The sequence below is a fragment of the Alexandromys fortis genome, unplaced genomic scaffold (genome assembly GCF_014885135.2).
Source record: "Alexandromys fortis isolate MF-2015 unplaced genomic scaffold, M_Fortis_MF-2015_v1.1 scaffold_237, whole genome shotgun sequence".
Classification (NCBI taxonomy): domain Eukaryota; kingdom Metazoa; phylum Chordata; class Mammalia; order Rodentia; family Cricetidae; genus Alexandromys; species Alexandromys fortis.
The window spans coordinates 1588062-1609266 of NW_026068137.1; the positions used below are offsets into that span (position 1 = coordinate 1588062).

The 21205-nt window shown below is 49.1% G+C and overlaps 1 protein-coding gene across 2 annotated transcripts in view; it reads right to left on the reverse strand.

Moving 5' to 3' along the window:
- The window catches only part of Pxdn (peroxidasin), an 86229-nt gene extending 67513 nt beyond the window's left edge, over positions 1–18716 (reverse strand). For both annotated transcript variants that reach the window (XM_050126521.1, XM_050126520.1), the window contains exon 1: positions 18421–18716. In XM_050126521.1, coding sequence (XP_049982478.1) covers positions 18421–18614 — 194 coding nt within the window. In that variant the 5' untranslated portion in view covers positions 18615–18716. The remainder of the gene's footprint in view (positions 1–18420) is intronic.
- Between the last annotated feature and the right edge of the window lie 2489 nt (positions 18717–21205).

The window sequence follows — 21205 nt, forward strand, 5'->3', positions numbered from 1 at the left end:
TTGTGACCATAAGGGAACAGTCATGCCTACACTGGGCCTCGGGAGGACTGAGCAGAGGCTGAGCCTTAGAGGCACAGATATAGTGAAATGCCATCTAGAAAAGTCACCCCAGTGCCTGCTTTATCAGTCACAGAGGGTTTTCCAATATAAACTCTGATGCAGGGTATTTGTTTAGACTACACTATGTAGGTCTTTTGAGACTTTGAAGAATGTAGTTTTACTTTCCATCAGAGAATAGAATGACCTCCCTCAAGTTCTCTGACCACTTCATTCTCAGAGCTCAGGTGGATGAGTCACCTCTACACAGAAGTAGAGGAGAATGGATTCAGGAAGGACCTTAAATGGAGCCTAGGAAGGAAGGCCCAAGAGTCATTTTCCCCACCCCCATCTGCCTGTCTGTCTCCTCCATCACTTCTTTCTCACTTAAAAAACAAAGAAAGTGATAGACACAAGGGCAACTTGACTTACAAAGATGGGGGTGGGAGACGGCTGAAGAAATATAACAACTGTTCCAAAGTCAGGACTGTTTCCTGGGATGGTAACTGCGGCTTTTAACAAGGCGAGAGCACCTTCCTAAAGCACCCAACAGGAGGGGGTGCCAGACATCCCCACGTCCCATCCAGCCTGCCCTTCCTGGGCAGCCATGTGTGAGCGAGCACACTGAGTCAGCAGCTGAGCATCGCTCATTACGGCAAAGTCAACGTGCTTGGTTTGCTCAGCCCTAATCTACCAGAGTCGGCCACTTCTGCGTAAAACACAGCACTGCCTGAACAATACATGTGTCAAGCTGCCTCGGGCACGCTCGTGTGTTTACTTCCAGTTCCTTCAAACGATACCCATGCAAGCCCACAGACAGAGACTGCTTCTGGGAAAAGGTGACCAGGACACAAGATGAAGAGGCTCCCAGTAGGACCTGAACACAGCTGAGCTGCTCTGATCACTGAAGAGGAAGAGAACATCTAAGCTGCAAAAACAACCCTGTGGTGGGCCTCTCACATGATGGATTAACGGAGCAGCTCCCCCAAGAGATGGGTAACCAGATGAGCAAGGCTGGAGTCGCAGTGGAAACCAGGCTGTGAGGAGAGAGCTCCAGGAGCAGGCATGCTTCACCGAGAAGGCTCCCGGCCTACATGTGCTCCATGAGTAGAGAGGTCTCTGGTTTGGGATGTTTAGATTTGTCTGTTTGATACAACCTAAAATCACCTGCGCAGACGGGGAACGGCCGAGATCAGGCTGTTGTGCAGGCATCTCCGGGGACCTGTGATTCCATGAAGTGTTATGGGAGACCCTAGAACAAAAGCAGGTGGCATTTTCCCTTGGGTTGAGGCTGTGTAAAAGAGAAAATGAGCTGAACACTGGCAAGCTTGCACGCGTTCCTTCTCTTTCTGCTCTTGGCGGTCCTGTTGCCTTGATTTCTCGGCCGTGATGAAAGAGCTTTGGGCTACTGGGTGTCTCGGGGCCAGTGGCTCCACACTCTGTCCTCTACCGGCTCTACAATTCGCTAACCAATGGACTTAACACCCACCACACCGGATGCCACGTCATGAAACTCTCGCCAAAGTTTCATTCAGTTGAAAGTGTAAAATGCTTAGTTGGACAAAAGCAGACTGAAACCGCTCCTAGGCCCCAGAGAGTAAGGAAGGACAGAATGCAGAGCTTGCATGCTACAGGCCTGGCCAGCTGCTGGGCCCCAGACGGGCAACCCTGTCTCTAGCTTTTGTTTACTAGAGCACTGTTCTTCAGGCCACTTGCAAACACAAGCAATCCTGGCATGGCCCCTGCTGTGCCTTGTGAATAAACAATACAGATGCCCTAGTCCGTGCACATCATTTCCCTGGGAACAAACCCAAAATATTTCCCATGGATGCTGAAAAAAAAAATGAAGTCAGTATTCTCCCTGCTTCCTAAATAATTGGCCAGAACCCTGTAGTGGGAAACTTCTGTGAAAGCCATTTATTCTGTCCTAGAAAGCTCCCCAGTTTGGGGTCAAGAGTGAGAACAGCAACCTAAGAGAGAGGGAGATGACCTCAAGCTCTTATTCTAAGCAAACGAGGAGGTCGGGGGGGGGGGGGGACAACAGCACAATGGAGCGCGACACTCATGATTTCCCAGCAAGTGTGTGGGTGAAAATATAACCGGACAGACATCTTCCTAATCAGAACCAGCCAAGAAAACAGCGCTAAGTACCCCTTCCCAGCAGAGTGACGCAGACATGGTCCCAGCACTGGGAGAGGGGATCCTGAGCTGAGGCTGGAGGACCGCACAAGCCTTCCTGTTAGGAAAACAGGACACAGGTGCCGAGTGGCTGCCTCTTCTAATTCAAAGAACAGGCCTTGGTTTAGGTCCGGTGTCTTCCCCTCCCCGGACACAGGAGTGACTCACTGCCCGCTGTTTGGGGCATGAGGTTTCAGAGGCCCCTGGATGTCTGGTATTCCGTGGCAAGGCAGCATGGTGGCCAACTCAGCTCTGCTCCTCACACTCCTCAATGTTCAGAACCCTCCCCCAGTTTGCTTCTGGACCTGGAAAATCAGTCTAAGATCAATGCTTCCCGTGGGCTGAGATGGGGGTCCTATCAGGGCATACAGGCCAAGGCTCAGCAAAATAATGGACATCCTCAGTGGAGTGAGAAAGAGGTGCGGGACCTATTACAGCCTCAAAGGGGCTCTTCAGCTGACAACTAGAACTTAGCATTTACACAGAGTCACGTGGAGTGAAACACACATGCAGAAACACACAGACACAAAGGGGCATGCACACAGGCATACACAGTGTACAGAGACAGACAGAAACCAGACACGGCAAAACCCATACACTCAGAGAGTAGGCAGGTTAAAAAAAAAGGAAAGACACGAGGGCCCAGGAAGCATGGGTTTTCCTTTACAAAATACTTGAAAAAAAATTACAGATGTACAAGGGGAAAGAATCTGCCTGCCCTATGGATTACAGTCCTCATGGTTATCAAGGACTTGCTTAATGAAGGTACTTTTTGAACCTTATAGCAATGGCCTTACTTGTGTAATAAGAAAGAGCTCTCCTTCCCTTCTTCTGTCCCTCCTTCCTTTTCCCATCAAGCCATAGCCAGGAATTCACTTCTTTCCACAACTGCTGGTGCTGAACAGGAACAGAGGCGGCTGCCCACTGGCTCCTCTTAGGAAGCTCCCCAGCTGACTGCAATTCTGGGGTCCCACCTTCCACTCCCAGGAACCCTTGTTCTCTTACAGCCCCCTCTGGACTCTACTGACACAGATTGACCTTCAGCTCTGGCCACAGGCTGTCACTTCCTTTTCCAAAAATTTCTTTAGTTTTCTTTTTTAAATTAGCATACAAAGTACTCGATTTTGTTACAGCATTTTTATAATCTGTTCTTATTGATCCTTTCCCCCATCCCCTGTCTCCTTCCTGCCCCAACCCCTCCTCCTGCTTTAATGACACATGTATTCTATGACAACCTCCCCCCCCCCATTCACTCCCTCTATACTTCCTGGTTTAAGTTCTGAGGAGACAGCATAGTTTATGCTATGCTTGACAGTCAGGGGTAGTGCACTAGCTTAGATCAGGACTCGACCAGATCCAGTCACCCATGATCTAGAAGAATCTGAATCAGGCAGCAGATCGCAGGGACCTTGCTAGTCAGGGATCTCAAGAGGATGCTGTGGACACAGAGGGGAAGAGAACCAGAAGTCTGAAGGTGGGCAAGCAGGCCAGCCCCAAAGAGAAGCTCTAGAAACATGAATTAAGTTTACAGGCTGTCAGCAAAATCCCTTCCTGCTCAGGGAGACCTATTCCTGCTCTATTAAGTCACTGATTGCACAAACCCAGGAAGGTTTTGGGGGCAACTCTGCCTTACTCACAGGATGCTCATTTAATTTCAGTCTCATCTAAACACCATAACAGAAGCATTCAGAATATATAATTACATGTTGGGAGCTGTGCCTAGCTACACTGGCACATGAAACTCCCCATCATGGACAGCTAGTCTGGCCATGAGGTGAAGTCACCCTTCGTCTGTAAGACCTGGTAGATTACCACAAACATTGTTATCTAAACAACTAAGCGGGTTAATCAAGGTTTTCTGCAGAGACCAGAATACCCTGGGTGTAGCTGAGGAGATGGATAAATCATGTTATCCTACTGGGCAGCCATCCAGGAGTCAGTCTGACCAGCAGAAGGCCACAGGCTAGCATGGGCTCTACCCAAGGAAGAACTGATCCCAGCCTTCCTGGCCCCAGCTAATCTTTGCTGCTTTCCTAAGGCTCAATCAGGCTGACTGTAGAGGACGCAATAGTAAATCAGAATCTACAAACATGTATATCAAGTAGTAGAAATGTTTAAGAGATTCTACATATCAGAGGGGCGACCTGCATCCTCAGCACTCTAGGAGCACCAACTGGAATAGATGGACCATTATAAAGAGAACAAAAGTAACTCTTAGCCAAGGAAGTCCCTCTGAAGGATATGGGGACTTCATCATATCCCTTCCTGAGGTTCCTTTGTCGCCATCCTAACTAATCCCCCACCACCCTGTCCCAGTGCCAATCAATGTTTAGGTTCAGAATTGCTCTTCCCTGGGCACCTGAGAAGCACAACAGTCCACCTTGGTATGGGAAGGGCTCTCTTTCCTCCAGATACTGACCAGGGATAACCCTGGAAAGCTAGGCAAATAATCATGGTCTGTAGGGAAACTGATAAACTTGGACACAGGATTCTGGGAAGCCTCACAGCAAACAAGTGTTCTCTAAGGTTGAGCACAGGAGGGAAGAAGCCTTCTGCTAGGCTCCTTCTATAGCTAGCTCTTCTGTAATACGGTGGCTGGGTATCAGCCCTGTACTTAAACCAGGGGATGGGTAGTAACTAGGTAACACTGCTGCATCTTCCAATACTACTGGATATGCCTCATGGCTTGAGTGCTTCTCCTACAAGTACCTGACCACAGGGCATGTACACACCAGCACAAAGACTCCCTTTGTGAGTCACTAAGGATGGTGAGCTGATGACCGTGCCAGCAGATAAACTGGTTGTCAGGAGGGTGGGAGGATGGATGGAGAAAAGTGTAGATGGGTAGATAAATGGGTGAGTGATGGATGGACCAGTGAGTAGGTGGCCAGATGGATATGTGGGTAGATAAGGCTGGATCAGTGGGTGGCTGTTTGGATAGGTAGGTGGATGGACAGATGGGTAGGTGGATGGACATAAGGGAAGGTGGGTGGACAGATGGGTAGGTGGATGGACAGATGGGTAGGTGGATGGACAGATGGGTAGGTGGATGGACAGATAGGTAGGTGGATGGACAGATGGATAGGAAGAAGGATAGATGGGTAAGTGGGAGGGTGGGTAGGTAGGTGGGACAGTGGATAGGTGGGCCGGTGGATGGGTAGGTGGGCCAGTGGGTGGGTAAGAGGGATGGTGGGTGGGCAGGTGGAGGGTGGATAAAGGGGTGTCATGGGCACTGATTTTAGAAGAATGTATGATGAAAACAACACACACAAGAAAACAAATGTTCAACGCTAATTCTCATCAACCTGTTGCCATGCCAATACAAACACCCCACACATTTGAAAAAATAACAATGGTGACCATTAATCTATTTAATTGCTATTTTTAAAAGTTCAAGTGCAGCTACTCTGGTTATAGATTGTTAGAAACATTTGTTTCCCTCCAGGAAGCAACGAGCCTAATCTTACTCCCTAAAGGAAGGCCAGCGATGACTAGGAAGAGGAGGGCCATGACTTTAACGACAAGGACTTCCGACACGCTGCAGCTCTTGTTTTCCACTGAAGAAACACAATGCTGTCTCTCACATTATATCCAAAAGGCACGTTTCTTTCCTATAACATGCTTTGTTTTGCTTGAGATAGGGTCTATGGCAGCTCAGGCTGGTCTTGAACTTTCGACACAGCGATGAATAAACTTGACTGTCAGATCCTACTGGGTTCTGGGATTACATTCACATAGCAACATGCCAGCATGGCTGGGGATTGAACTCAGGACGTTTTAGGTAGGTACTTTTCCAACTGTGCGACAACCTCAACCCTCCTAGATTTCTATGTGGAAAAAAATTATCTTCCTGAGTGTTGGTGATCTTATTTTTCTTCCTTAAGAAAGAAACAATATTAGCCTGAGCTTGAATCATTGCTAAATCAAAATTTCCCATCTTTATTGACAACCTTCTTCATAGGAAGTCTAAATGTCCATTTTTGTTGTCTTCTCTTCTTAGTGAGTGACATTAGGTCTGTCGTGTCTTAGAAAAGGTAAGTTGTTTCTGAAATTAAGGAAGTGGCTTTGAGGACAGAACCCACAATCTCGGGGGTATTTCCATGTCCCATCCTCAAAAGGAAAAACTTAGATGTTTCTTAAACATCTTTTTTTTTATTTTTAAATTTATTTATTTATTTATGTATTAAAGATTTCTGTCTCTTCCCCACCGCCACCTCCCCTTTCCCTCCCCCTCCCCCAATCAAGTCCCCCTCCCTCGTCAGCTCTGTTAGAAAAACCCATGGAAGTGTGCATGGAAAACTACACTCACGCAATTTCCTATTTGCATTAAAATCTTTGGGTCCACTAAAGTCAGTGCATGAAATACAGAGGACTGAGCCCGGCATGCTCACAGCCTGCTCGCCAGCAGAACTGGCAGCACACCCTGGCCGGCACACTCTGATGGGGCCTTCCTGAGCCTATTACCTTGAGAGCCTGGCTCCAGAGTCCAGCCCTACCCCATAACATGAGGGTTCCAAGGAAGGGGTCTCCTGTTCCCTACCCGACCACTTCATCTTTATCATCAAGTTGCCTAACCCACCCCAGCACCCCCTACGTCCTACACTGCACGTCCACCCTGCATGTTCTCTGCAAGAGTAGGGAAACCGAACAACTTAGACGTGGTTGTATCCTCAAAGACTTGGAACCCATTAAACAACCTACTACTTTGCATAGAGTTTCCTTGCCCTCAACTGATATAGACGGAGGCACAGATTCCCAGGCCAGGAGTCCTTGAAGTCCAGCAGCACCCCACTTTGGGTTAAGAATCCCTTGACCTTGGGCCAGTATCTCTCTTTAGGGCAGGAGCCCCTGAGTTTGGGACCGTGTCCCTTCCGGGAATTCAAGGAGAGCGCTATTTGCAGATTACATCTATGTGAAACATTACCCCAAAGCCAATATTTGGAGTTCAGCCATCAGCTGCAGACAGGGGCAGAGTGGTGGAAAATCCGAGGCATCTGCCACATTTGTTTCCACCGAGGATCATGGACAGGTGGCCTTCTTGCTCCGCTCCTTCTGTTGGCAACAGGCTCCAGTCCCTTCCGAGGCCTGTTGAGAACCACAGCTTTGGTGGTTCCGTATTCTGTACTGTTGCTACTGCTATTAAAACATCCCCCAGCTGGGCATAATGCTAGTATGTGCCCTGGTCTCTAATCAGGAAGCTGGGATGGGTCTTGCAGACAAACGGTGCATCAGATGGAGTCGGGTGGGTTCCATTTTAGGAATAGGCTGCAGGGCTGTTAGCCACTCGTTCACTGCTAATGGATGGATTGTGTGCTCACACTAGGCATTTTCAAGCTGAAACACACAGAAACCAATCTGTGGGTCTGTTGGTGTGACCACACTGCAACCAGTGACTACAGAAACTCCACCGTCCTTTACAGAATTACAGAACCAAACCCTAAAAATAACCCAGACAGAGACACCCAGAAAATGCACACTGTGCATTGTAGAAGTGTGATTTGGGTTTGCTAAAAAAAAATGGAAACAAAGCAATAGTCTGTAATAAGAATTTGGTTAAGTAAACTTGGCAGTTTCATAGAAATGAATACTGTGTTCATTACCAATGAGAAGGCAGGACAGAGGGTATGGTCTGCTGTTATAGCTTGAGATCCTGGATTCAATCCCCAACATATGTACACAAATGTGCATGTACGTATGCGTGTGTGTGTGTTATTTTCCTATGGCTGTGATCAAATGCCAAACAACCAATGAAGGAGTTTAATTGGGTTTATGGTTCCATAGGTTTACAGTCTGTGATGGAGGAGAGAGGACATGGTGATGGGTAGCGGGAGCAGCAGCTGATCCACAAATAGGAGCCAGAGAGAATCCTAGGAATGGCAGGAGGCCTTTGAAGCCTTGAAACTTGCCCCTAATGGCACACCTCCAAAAAGCTATACCTCCTAATCCTTCCCAAGCTACTGAGGACTAAGTATGCAAATCGGGGCCATTCTCATCTTAACCACAGCTACCTTATCTATCCATCTATCTATCTATATGTCTATGTATCTATCTATCTGTCATCTAGCTATCTATCTACGCATCTATCTATGTATTTATCTATGTATTTATCATCTATGTAGCTATCAATCATCTATCTATCAATCATCTATCTATGTAGCTATCTATCTATCTATGTATGTATCTATCTATCATCTATCTATCTATGCATCTATCTATGTATTTATCATCTATCTATGTATCTATCGATCATCTATGTAGCTATCAATCATCTATCATCTATCTATGTATCTATCAATCATCTATCTATCTATGTAGCTATCTATTATCTATCTATCTATCTATCTATCTATCTATCTATCTATCTATCTATCATCTATCTATCATCACCTATCAACCTACCTGGGGAGACGGCTCCCAGGGTGCAGTGCTTGCCGTGTGCAAGCATGAGGACCTGAGTTTGCAGCAGTAGGCATAGCATTGGACATCATTAACTTTATCAGCACTGGAAGATAGAGAAAGATGGATCCTTAGAGCTCACTGGTCAGCTAGTCTAGCCAACAGGTGGGCTCAAGGACTAGTGAGAGACCCTATTTAGAAAGATATAAGAAGAGAAATCAAGTCACCTCATATTAATCTCTGACCTCCATGCACACACTCACATAACATATAACACACACACATACACACGCACACATGCATGCCTGTACTCACATATGCATGTGCACACACAAAGTATGGCATGTGGCCAAATGCTAAAGCATACATGTACATTACAGAACAGGACATGTATCTTGCCCTAATTTTTGAAAACAGACATGACAGGCGTGTCAACATTGATATGCCTTGGCCTTCACATAGACATCTGTATAAATGTGCATCTGATCTAATGCTAGAATATAAGCTATCTGGTTTTGCTTTAGCTGTATTTAAGGTATTTTTAATACAAGCATGTATTATTAACAAAAACAAAATTGATAACCTGTAAAAGAAAAACAAAATGGTCGATCAGTGGGTGAGATGGCAGGTTTTGTAACTCCTAGCACAACTTGTGAAGACTGCTGCTCAGGGCTCTCTGGCAGGAAAAGCCAATCTAACGTGTTTAGTGCACTACTCCCAGAGATGAACGGTTCAGAGACCCTAAGGGAGACATCAAGGGCTGAGTTTCTGGAGCCCTGCACGTTTATATAGAGCATTAGAGCTATAGGAGGTAAACAGGAAGGGCTGAGAGTCCTTCAGCAGAGGACAAGAACCTGAGCTGCAGTCATGTCCTTGGAACACAGTAGGCCAAGATGCATGGTCATACCATAGCCAAACCTGTTCGGAAATTCAACTGACCCCTGGTCCCCAGAAGCTAATGGTCTGAGCCTAGGGATGAAGGATTCCCCACGTTACTTTCTCTCTTCTAGCCCTTCACCACATCGCCCATCATTTTAATAATCACCTGAAGCATTATTATGCAAATGACTGGGCAGTCATCCTATTGGAAGGGCACAGGTGAGGACCGGCACAAAGTCCACTGTCCCCTTAGCACAGATCACCCTGTGACATCTGGTGACCCTCTCCCCTAAGTCACAGCACATGGAAACAGAGGGACACACACACCATGACATCCGGTGACCCTCTCCTAAGTCAAAGCACACGGAGACAGAGGGACACACACACCATGACATCCAGTGACCCTCTCCAAGAAGAGGCCAGTGTTCAGTACCCTTCCACCTAGCTTCCCATCAAGTCGTACACAGAACAGAAAATCAGTCGGTGAAAGGAAACCTAAGGCTGCCGCAGCTGGGGAGGATGAGCCATTCAAAGACACTTCTTTCTGGGTACATGCTTGATCCACACACTTGGACTCCTGAAGCGGGGTGAAGCACGTAACGAGAATTCACCAAGGCAGTGTGAATAGCAGTGCAGCAGCGTCCCTTCCGGAGGCTCAGCCCCCCCTCCTCTCTGTTTCCATCACAGTCTCAAGGCCATGGAAGAGAGACAAGTTCAGGATAGACAGAAGACACATCCTTGGGTCTGCACCCAACATGATGCAGCCGAAGGAACCAGGTGGTAAACACCATTCGGTTTACATAAACACCCTGTCTGTACAAATATCTACTCCAGTCTGTCTCCAGTCTGTCTGTCTGTACAAATACCCACTCCATACTGCCTTTTTGTGGTTAGTAGGCAGCCACAGACAAAATGGGAGCCCCCGTTCTGTCTTGTCCCAACACCTCAAGCTTTAACAGGCAGGCTACCCACAGCTGTGGTTGGTAACCCCTGGCTTGAAGCAGAACTCCCAGCAGAAAAGCCGTGTAGCCAAGAACGTCTGTGTGGGAATTCGCGTGGTGGAATGCACCAGGACCCTGCCACTGCATGTCGGAATAGTTCCTGCTAAACGGCCCAAAGACAGATGGGAAGCACCACGGTTGTTTCGAATTCTTTTCAAACTTGTGAATGTTAACTCAGCATTTTATTCTGAGCATGAATTCTTTTTACCACACCTTTCTGAAAAAGATTTTTAAAAAGGAAAAAAAAAAATTAAAGCCAAAGATGGCTGTTCATTCTTAAATGAGATGGAGTAACAGGTGAAAGTCTCCCATCATAAACAACCCAAAAATGGATAATGCATGGGCAGCTATTTTCATGGTATTGAACCTCAGTCAAAACTGGAGATGAACCCGGAGAGGTGGGAAGCAAATGAGGTGAGCAGGCAGCTAGTCTAGCAGACCGCCAGAGAGAGAACGGAACACAAGGAGTGCGGAGAGACGAAGGCAGCCAAAACTCTCAGGACCGATGCCAGAAACACCAGAACACTCCAGGAGGAGGGGAAGAAGACTGTAGGAAGCTGCAGCGTGTGGAGCAGGGCCTGGGACAGAAGCACCCACGTGGCCCAAAGGCCACACTCACACCGGACCAAGGTGAACAGTGCCCATCGGCATCCGTCACACAGTGAAGGAGTCATGAGGCACTGGCTGTGCTGTTTAAGAGTCTCGCCCTGAAAGACTGGTCTAAGAGGGAGCCCTGCCTCCAGTCCGGCCTTACCAATCCTTAGTAGTAAGATTCAGGGTTGTGGGGAAGAGGTCACTTGACTTCCTGTGGCTTCTCTGAATCAGCAGAACAAAGCTGGGGTTGACAACAGTCCTCAGAAGGGTGAAGTTCATGATGTCTGGGATCTATTCAGCAAAACATACCGTGGTGCTGGAGGGTTCAGCTGATAAACAGCTGGCCAAACATGCATGAGGACCTGAGTTTAGATCCCTAGCACTCAGAGAAAAATTGGGGCAGGGCAGCCCATGTCTGTAATCCCAGTCTCGAGAGGAACAGACAGGAACATCCCTTGGGACTTTCTCCCTAGCCAATCTAGCTAAATCTCACTGACTTTAGGGTCAGTGAGAGAGTCGGCCTCAAAACTTAAGATAAAGATTGAGGAAGACATTCAGCATAGTACCAGCTTCCATAGGCACAGACAAACACACATACACACAAACAAACAAATAGGCAGACAAGAGCTTTCTAGACACTGGGAAAAGAATCATCACTGGGTCTAATCGACAAGAACTGTAATAGGAAATATCTCATAGCAGAAAGAAATGTTGACACACACAATTGCAGGGCCTGGGAAACAATTGAGATGGTTTTCTATTTATTTAAACCTTGATGTTTGTTCATTTCTTTTAAAGGTGTGGTGGCATGCATAATTAATGAAAATTAAAATGCTAGAGAATTCTACCACAGAAGCCGGGCTAGGGAGAAAGGGCAGCAAACTGCTGTGACGTTCTCCTGTTATATGCTTAGCAGCACAATTTAAATATAAGCAGTACTAAAATAACAGCCAATTTAACAGAAGATTCACAGTAAATAACCTGCAACACACAAAATGGAAAAATAATGATAATGCATTAATTCAAAAGATAGGTTTTTAGAGTAACAAAGAACATATGGGACAAATAACAAGATGATGCAATTTCACTCATTATCAATTATCACATTAGATATAATGGTCTAAATATCACAAAGAAAAGGCAGAAATTTATCAAGATGCAGGAAATGCAAGGTCCACCTGTACACTGCCTACAAGAAATGCACTTTGAACATAAACACACATAACCCTAAGAACTATAGAAACACATATAACCCTAAGTGTCTTAGTTAGGATTTCTATTACTGTGCTAATAGAAACACCATGACCAAAAGCAACTTGGGATAAAGGGTATATTGCCTCTTTTAACTCTCTGGTCACACTCTATCACTAAGGAAAGTCAGGGCAGGAACCTAGAGGCAGGAACCTAGAGGCAGGAATGGAAACAGAAGCCATGAGGGAATCCTGCTAACTGGCTTGTTTCTCATGGTTTCCTTAGCCTGCCTTTTTATACCAGTCAGGACCACCACCCAGGGATGGCGCTGCCCACAAGGAGTGGACACTCCCACACCAATCATGGATCAAGAAAAATGCCCAACAGGCCAATCTAGTAGGAACATTCTCTCAAATGAGGTTCCCAAATGGTGGTACTCTGTGTCAAGTTAACATAAAACCAGTCGGGATAGAAAGCTAGCTAATAAGAAGCCTGTCTATCAACCAGTAATCAACATCTTCTCTGGTTCCTGGTGCACCTCTCTGTCCTTGAAGCCAGTTTCCTGGTCTGAGATAATGGTTTGTGGAATAGCAGAGAGGTCTATCTTCCAATCCTGTCTAGAGTTTCTGCCTGAACTTGCCTGTGATCTGTAATTTTAAGTTGAATAGATCACTTCTTCCTCAAAGTTGCTTTTGATCAGTGTATTTGTCACGGGACCAAAAATGCAACTAGAAGATCGAGTGATAGCAACCGGGTGGGAGATGGTGCTGCGGGGCTTCTCTTTTTCCATACGATCACCAAGACAAAGAAAGCACAATGTACTGGAATCACCAACTCTGAAAGATGTTAAAGCCATCACCTGTGTCACTTCAAGCAACAAGAAAGCACCCCCCCCCCCACTGCTGGAGTGCTGCTGGGGTGTCAGGTGCACATGGTGGGTACACGGCATTCAGAGTTCCCTAAAGAAAACAGCCCCATCCTGAACCCAAGGATTCCTGGCTCCAGCATTTGAATTCTTGCTCTCCAGGTGGCAGAACTGTTTGGGAAGGTTTAGAAGGTGTGGCCTTGCAGGAAGTATGTCACTGAGTGCAGGCTTTAAGAGTTAAATCCCAGCCAGGTGGTGGTGGCACATACCTTTAATCCCAGCACTAGGGAGGCAGAGGCAGGCGGATCTCTGTGAGTTCGAAGTCAGCCTGGTCTACAGACCTAGTTCCAGGACAGCTAGGGCTGTGACACAGATAAACCCTGTTTTGAAAAACAAAACAAAATAAAACAAAAAAGAATCAAAACCCTTGCCTACTTCCAGTTTGCTCCCCCAGTTTCCTGCCTCCGCTGCCATGCCCCCGCCACATGAATTCTCATTCCTCAGGAACCACAGCCTGAATAAGCTCTTCCCCAAACTGCTCTGTCATGGGTTTACCACAGCAGCAGAGAGGTAACTGACATGGAGTCCCAGCTACATAAGCACCACGGTCAAGTTAAACTGCTCTTAACCTGAGTTCACTAAAAAACCGATATTCTAAATGTATCATTTTCTTTTGCACCTCAAAGCCCACAAAGCTGTCACTGTGAAAACAAGTGGCTGTCCTGGATATTGTGAAACTCAAGAGTCCCCCCACCCACCCTCACCCTCGTGGCACTAGAAGCCAGCGACCTGCAGACGCCTCTTCATTTCCTTAATTTCCTGGTTTCTAAACAGTCTCCAGCTCCAGGCCTGGAGTCCTGACCTCCTAACACTATAATAGCCTTAGCTTATTTCATCCTTTTGAATCTGTTTTACGTTTCTCTTTATTTCCATGTACAAAGAAAAAGGCCAGTTTCTCCAACAGGTCAGGCAAGAGCTCCTACTCTGTCCATGGGACTATGCACAGTGTATGGTGACTCTCCAGCTCTCTCAGTTTTACAGTCATAAAGAGATGCACTTTGGGCCTATGTGGCAATGCTATGCCTCTGATCTGTGCAGAGAGCACCTCTTGTCCAGCCCGCCCAGCACCCCAAACTTCAGATAAAACTGCTGGACATCGCATGGAACACAGACCGCAGACAGGGAGTGAGTGAAAGTGAGCTGAGCACAAACAAGCAGGCCCACAGACCCTGCACCACACTCAAGCTCTGGCTCCCAAATTCCACAGCAAGGAAACCAGCCAGTCTCAGCTACCACCGAGTCCATTAGCATAGGAGAGACCTGCAGGAAGCTGGCTTCATTAGGATGGAGCTAAGTTTCCAGTCCTCAGAGCCGCCTGGTCCAGGGTCCCAGGTGAAGGGATTATTTTCACACTATTTCCTTGACGTTAAAACACATTGCAGAGCAGGATAGAAAGGCTAAAGAACAACGGAACCATCATGGTTTCCTCACAGGAATGTCCACGTAGAAACAAGCAAGAAAAAAATATTCAGAGGTCAAGGAAGTGATGTCACAGCAGAATAGACCCTCAAAGGGCATCCCAATGGTCTCAATGAATGCCACCCAGACCCAAGTCCCACCAAGCCCTGGGTGGACACTGAGGGTTCTCCTCTTTGGCCAACACCCAGGAATCCAGAATGAATACAGCAGCCTCCCAGATCTTGGCTGAGCTGTGAGCAGTGGGAAAACACAGGGATATCATGAATCTGAGCCTCCCTCAGTCCCGAGGCCAGGGACATCAGCTCTCATGCTATGGCCACTGAACATAACACAGAGAACACATCCCAGCAAACCAGAGCCAAAGGTGTCCCCAGAGGACATGGTCAGGAGTCAGGGAACTTCCTGTGAACTTAGCGCACTACCGACAATGCCTTCTCCAGTCTTCAGGCCTGGATGATTGTGTTTCCTGAGGGAAGGCAGCTGATTCTACAAGGGCAGCTGCAGGGAGCAGCTTTCTCCAGGTGCCTCATTTGGATGTGGTGCTGGTCAATGACAAGCTGTGACATATAGCTGAACAGCTATGACGAACGGGACAGGCATGCTGAATGACAGAGTCCATCTCCATCCCTATGGGTCCAAGAAATGTCAGCATTTGGGAGTTTTACCAACTTGGGACGAGCCAAGTGTGTATCCACTCTACCAGAGAGCTCTTCAGCCTCCTCTGTCCCACAGGGGCCTGACACACCTGGACATTATCCCGTGTTCCACCAGGAAAGCTGATATCCCACAAGGCTGACTACAGGGATCGGGTTTTTATTAAAGTGGCGGGTCTAGAATCTATCTCAAGTCCAAACACAGAAGAGGCCATCAGAAAATGAAGACCGGGTACCAGGCAGACGGACAGAGGCCCAGGAGGCCAGATGGTGACTGCCATGGGACCTCTGCATGGCACCTGGAGAAGTTGTCCCAAACTCCCAGCCTCAGTCATTCCTGCACTGGGGCTTCCTCCACACCACCAGTTTGTAACAACTCCCTGGCACTGGAGAGGCCTGGAATGCCGAGTGGATGTTAAGTGTTCAGGCTCAGTTCCCATGACCTCAGCAGTGGAGACTTCAGGGGACAGAAGAGGCTGTGAAGGGAACAGGGGGTGAGGTGAGAAGCCCAGTATCGACAGGACCCCGTGCTGTTTCTTTAGGGCCACTTCCCCAAGAAGGCCAGGATGATGAGGTACAGAGGAAGGAAGAGCGTTAGGAGTGCTTCATTCAGGACGCTATGAGAAAATCAGGCAGCTTTCCAAGCCACACTTCTTAAGGAGGCTCAAGGCACTGAGCACGGAGAGGCACAGGGTACCACTGATGTCTTCCACCTTGACCTTACAGGCGCCAGAAAGCAAAGCCAGTACCAACCTGTACCATAAGGTGGCCTGAGAACACTCGGAAGCCCCAAACAATTTGCATTCTCCCTGGCCAAAACATAGCCTCTGTAACGTTAGGAACAGAGAACCCGATTCAGTCTTTGGAGCAGATGAGAGGGACAGCCAGCAGCACACACTGTGACAACGGGATGGCCCCGCTGACTCTGGAGGTGGGCTTCTGTAACCGGTGTCTACGAAACCATTGTTCTTTTGTCTCGTCTCTCAGCACTAGGACTCTAACTCTGGGCCTCACAAGCTCTCCACCACAGAGCTACACCTTTGCCTCCAATGCAGAAAAATATAGAAAGTGCCAGCATGCACGTAAGAGCAGGGAGTGGTCGGAGAAGCGGAAAACAAGCGGTGCTTTTGTGTGCTACTATCCCACTGGGCCACCCCACGGGTCCCAGCCTGGACCCAGACACAGAATGGGACTGACTTAGCGTGTGCTCTGTCATGTGCTCGCCTGAGAGAATCAGCGGTACCTTGTTACAAAATCTTACAGGAAACTTCAAACATCCGTGAGAGTGCAAGGTTTGAAATTCTGCAAACATACCTTTTGGGGGAATCTTCCAAACACTGTCTCTACTGTTTCTCTGAATACCTTACACATCCTCCCATTACATGTAAACTGTTTTAAATTCTTAAAAGTTTATTTCTGTAGTGGGGGGGGGGTAGGCATGGGGAAGTCAGAGGACAACTTGCAAGAGTCAATTCTCTCTTCCCACCATGTAGGTCCTGAGAATTGAACTCAGGTTATCAAGTTTGGCTGCAAAGATCTTTAACCACTGAACTCAGGCCCCACATATATTTCTGGCAGCAAGCCAAGGAGAGTGGCGGTCTCCAGTTCTGTTCAATAGCACTCCTTTTAAAATACTGCTGCAAAAAGCAATTAAGATTTGGGAACACATAGTCTGAGTATCTGACTTCGCCCAGATGTGAAAAATGGCTTCAGGGTCCAAGTTTTGGCCATTGACTCACTAAAGAAATCCTCCGCATTTGGAGATGGTCCATCCTGGCCCGCTTTAAAAGTTTATTGCTTTAGGGCTTGATGTCGGTCCTCTCAGATACAGCCCTGGCTGACCATCCACCCCCTCTGGAAAGGAAGCCTTATTTAGCTCTCCGGAGAATTCTGCTAGGCATTCCCATCCCAGCCTGGCCCTGCAGCCGCCGCCGGGCACAATCTCTACCAGAGGAAGTAGGACACCCATGCACTTTCAGAAGTGAGAACGCTGCCCGCCCACTCCGTGAATCGGTCCCTCGGATTTTTATAACTTTCACAGGCTCCTTGGGGATGCCAAAGTCCTCCAGCCCAGCCACAAAAAGTGAAAACTCTTTTTGGAAAGCAGAAGTGCAGCTGCAGGGCCCTGAATTACAGTTGGCCCCTGAAATGCATGCCTGCCTCCGCAGAACCAAACCTCAGAGCACACCGAGGCCTGCAGCCAACTCTGGCCCCTCTCCCTCAGGACTGGGATTGCTTCCGATCTGGGTCTTGCAGAGAGGCAGAAGTGCAAGATTCCAGGTGAAAGTCAAGTGTCCAGGAAGTGTGTGTGTGGGGGGGCCTTTGCTCTATGAAACGGACCAGCTGGGAGTAGAAACAGCTAGAGGGGCCCCTCGGGCTGCCCAGAACATGGTCACCCGCACAGTGGGGGGGTCCTCCATGGCACCCTGGATATCAGGCTCCCTCCAGGCAAAGAAAAAAAAAACCCTACAAAGTGCTGCACCCGACAGGGTCCCCAGGACACGCAGCTAACTTGAAGGCTCTAGCGCAGAAGTTGACGGGAGTACACACATGGGGCTAGTGGCACCGCGGGACGCAGAATCTGCGGGAGAGGTTTCCTTGGCACGGGGTGGTGTGGGGTGGGCCTCACTCCAGAAGGCGGGGGGAGGGGCAGGTAGACTGCGGGAGGAAGAGGTCCGAAGAGGGGCGACTCACCCTTAAGGCCTGAGATTCAGGAGGGAGGAGGCAGAGAAAGAGGGAAAGAAAGAGAGAAGGGGAGAGGAGAGAGGAGGAGAGCGGGTTGAGTGAAAGTTGAGAAAACACCAGAGGGGAGGCCAGTCGGGGAGAGCGCACGAGACGCACGGGGCTTTCCCTGGCGACTCCCTACCACTTCCCGGGCCAGCGGGAGATTGAGTTTGAACAAAGGCGGCTCCCAAGGCCGCGCGCGCTGCGCTCAGGTCCGCCCCTGGCGTCCCAGCCAGGACGGACAAAGGCCCAGAACGCCCTGCAGCCCTGCACCGGACGCCGGGATTCCCCCGCTTCGCCAAACCAAAACCCCCGTCCCCCAGGCTACTCACGCCCCCCCCCCCCCCCCCCCCCCCCCCCCCCCCCCCCCGATGACCCAGAATCACACGTCCCGCAAACCCCAGCGACCCCGGGCCGCACTCACAGGATGGAGGTCTGCGGCGCCACGGCGGGCACGGCCTCCAGCAACAGATGCATGCAGCGCACGGTGGTACGGAAGCACAGGCAGCGGCTTGGACAGCCTGCCCCCGGCTTCGAGGCGACCACCGCCATAGTCCCCCAGGCGAAGCATAGCACGAGCGCCTGAAGGCAGCGGCGGCGCATGGGGCGCACGGCCATGGTAGACGGCGCGGACAGAACAGATACGCTTGGACCGCAGCGGAGGCCTCGGCGGGCGCATCCACCGCCGGCTCCCAACTGAGCCCTCAGGTCCCGGGCACACGTCCCAGCTGTGCGCAGGGGGCGGGGGGGGGGCGCCAGCTGTGCACATGCGCGTGGCTCCTCCCCTCGGCCTCGCAGAAGGCGGGGGCTAGGCAAGCACCAGGGCCCTGGTGTAGGATCCCGGCGACCCTTCCTGGGGGTGCAGCCTGGCCTCCTTGGACAGCATGACCAATGAACAAGAATTGCACTGTGGGGGCGCCTGGAAGTGCAGAGGCGAGGGTTGAGACCAGTTTTGGATCTCTGATTCTGCTTTTAAACCGGCAGTGCTGCAACCCCTTAACCATACTTTCTGCCTGTGTGCAAGGGTTTTGTTGCCGGGGATGCCTTGTTTTGAACACTTAAGTTGGGTGTTCTAAGAAGTGAGCTTTCACACCCTGCCTCTTTTTTTCTCAGTGCCCATACCCCTCCTTTGCTCCCACACAAAAGCATCCACCTCTGATTTAAGTTCTCCTTCCTATTGGGAAAACTGAGGGCCAGCCCCGTGGTGCAGTTTATAGGAAAACTGTGCTGCAGAATTAGAAGTTCCCTTAGGCCTCCACCACTCGCTACCTGTGAGGAGCCCCTGCCCACCTGGTGTTTTCCCTTTGTAGCAAAGATGGAGAACACCTGTGGCCATCTCAGGTCGACTTTACAGGGACAACAGGAAACAAGGGAAGCCCTGAGGATAGCATGCCTGTGTGCTATGAACAGCTGAATGTTGACACTTTATCCACTTCCCTGGTTCCCCCTGGGGTGCCCGTCTCTCCATTCTTTAGACCAGGAGGCCCAGGTTAGGCAATGCAACCAAAGGAACAGAATTCAGTTATCAGAGTTAAAAGCTGAGTCCAGGTGTGGCAGCTGATCTTGATTCTCACCGTGACTGAACTGAGTACTCGGGAGACTGTAAAACCCTAGTTGTGTCTAAGAAAAATTGACAAAAAAGCTACCTGAAAAAAGACGACTCACTAGGAAGCAGATTGACACCCTTCGGCTGGCAGTGTAATAGTCCAGATGGGAAGTCCATCTGTCCAGGTGCACTCTGTGATTTATGTCTACTTGAAGGGAACTGCCCAGCTCTGCCAGGCTCTTCTGGACAGACAGATGGAAATCTCCGAAACTGAGACAACATAGACTTTTCTCCCTGAAATTGCTTGGCCTCGGTGTTTAGTTACTTTGATGGAAAACCAACACACCAGATAGGCCTCGACCTGCAGACTGCTGTGCTCCCACTGATATCAGGCAGGGAAGCGTGTTGCTAGGCATCCAGCATCAGGGTACCGCTGAGGGATGGGGTCACCCTCAGTCACTGTCACAAGGCTTCAGCTGCACTGCTGACAGGCTGTGTCAGGGAGGAACTGAAGGCCGTTGGAGGAGGCGCCAGTTCCTATGGGACGGCTCCATGACTGACACACTTCCAGCCATCTGCAGCTTGTATTCCATGGGGAGAACAGGATTGCGACCTTCCCGCTAAGCTTGTAGCATACCATCGCTCTTCAGGACTCCTGCCACACTCCTCTGAGTAGCCCCCAGAGTGAGACTGATCACCACAAAGCCTCCAGTGAGGCTGCCCACCCCAGGAGCGCTCCACCCTGCCCTGAGTCAGTGCAGAACCAGAGCTAGGTTTCTATGAGGACAGAACTTCCAGGTATGTATTGCAGGAGAGATAAGCACAGGTCAAGACGGGCCAGTCTAGCCTGTGTACTGTGATGGAGACCAGACATCTCGGGCAGTTAGTGCCAGCCAAGAGCCTGGTGGACCCCAGCACTGACAGCCTTGCCTTCAACAGCAGCCACAATCCGGGGGTCTCTAGGCCACTCATGTCTCACCTAGTTAAAAACTTAGTCAAGTGTATGATACCAAAAAACAAAACTATTATTTTTCTCCCCCCAAATTGCATTTTCCCACTTAACACTTATCCCCACCACCACACACACACAATGATTTTCTATAGGCAACAACCTGGAAATTGTCCTCAGGGCGGGCAGTCTCATGGCATATTTAAATTCTTACCAGGCACAGCGGTCCATTTTTCCCCAGCATCCCTCAAACGCAGCAGGCCCACTCCTCACATCCCAACCACTCCCAACCTGTAGTGCCCACAGCAGGAGCCGTATTTCCAGGTGACACAGAGCACTTGCTCTTTCTTTTCAGCACAGTCGCTGCTGTGTCTTAAGCCATCTGAGATGTGAGGTCTTATGTATCCGTTTGACCGGTAAGAGCATCCCATGACTGTTTGAGAATAGATCCTTCCCCTGGAGGTTCTCCGTAGGTGTGGTTAAAATCGATCCACCGACTTTGATCCATGGACTTTGATAAGGGTGATCTCACTAAGTGTTTGATCTTACCAAATCAACAGAAATCTTGGGAATATAAACTGAGCTTTCCAAGAGAAGAAATTCTGCTGCAAGGGCCTAGGGAGAGAGTTTGGTCAACAAAGTAGCTGTTGTATAAGCAGAGGGATCCGAGTTTGGCCCTCAAACATCCATGTGTAAAAGCCTGGTATAGTGACA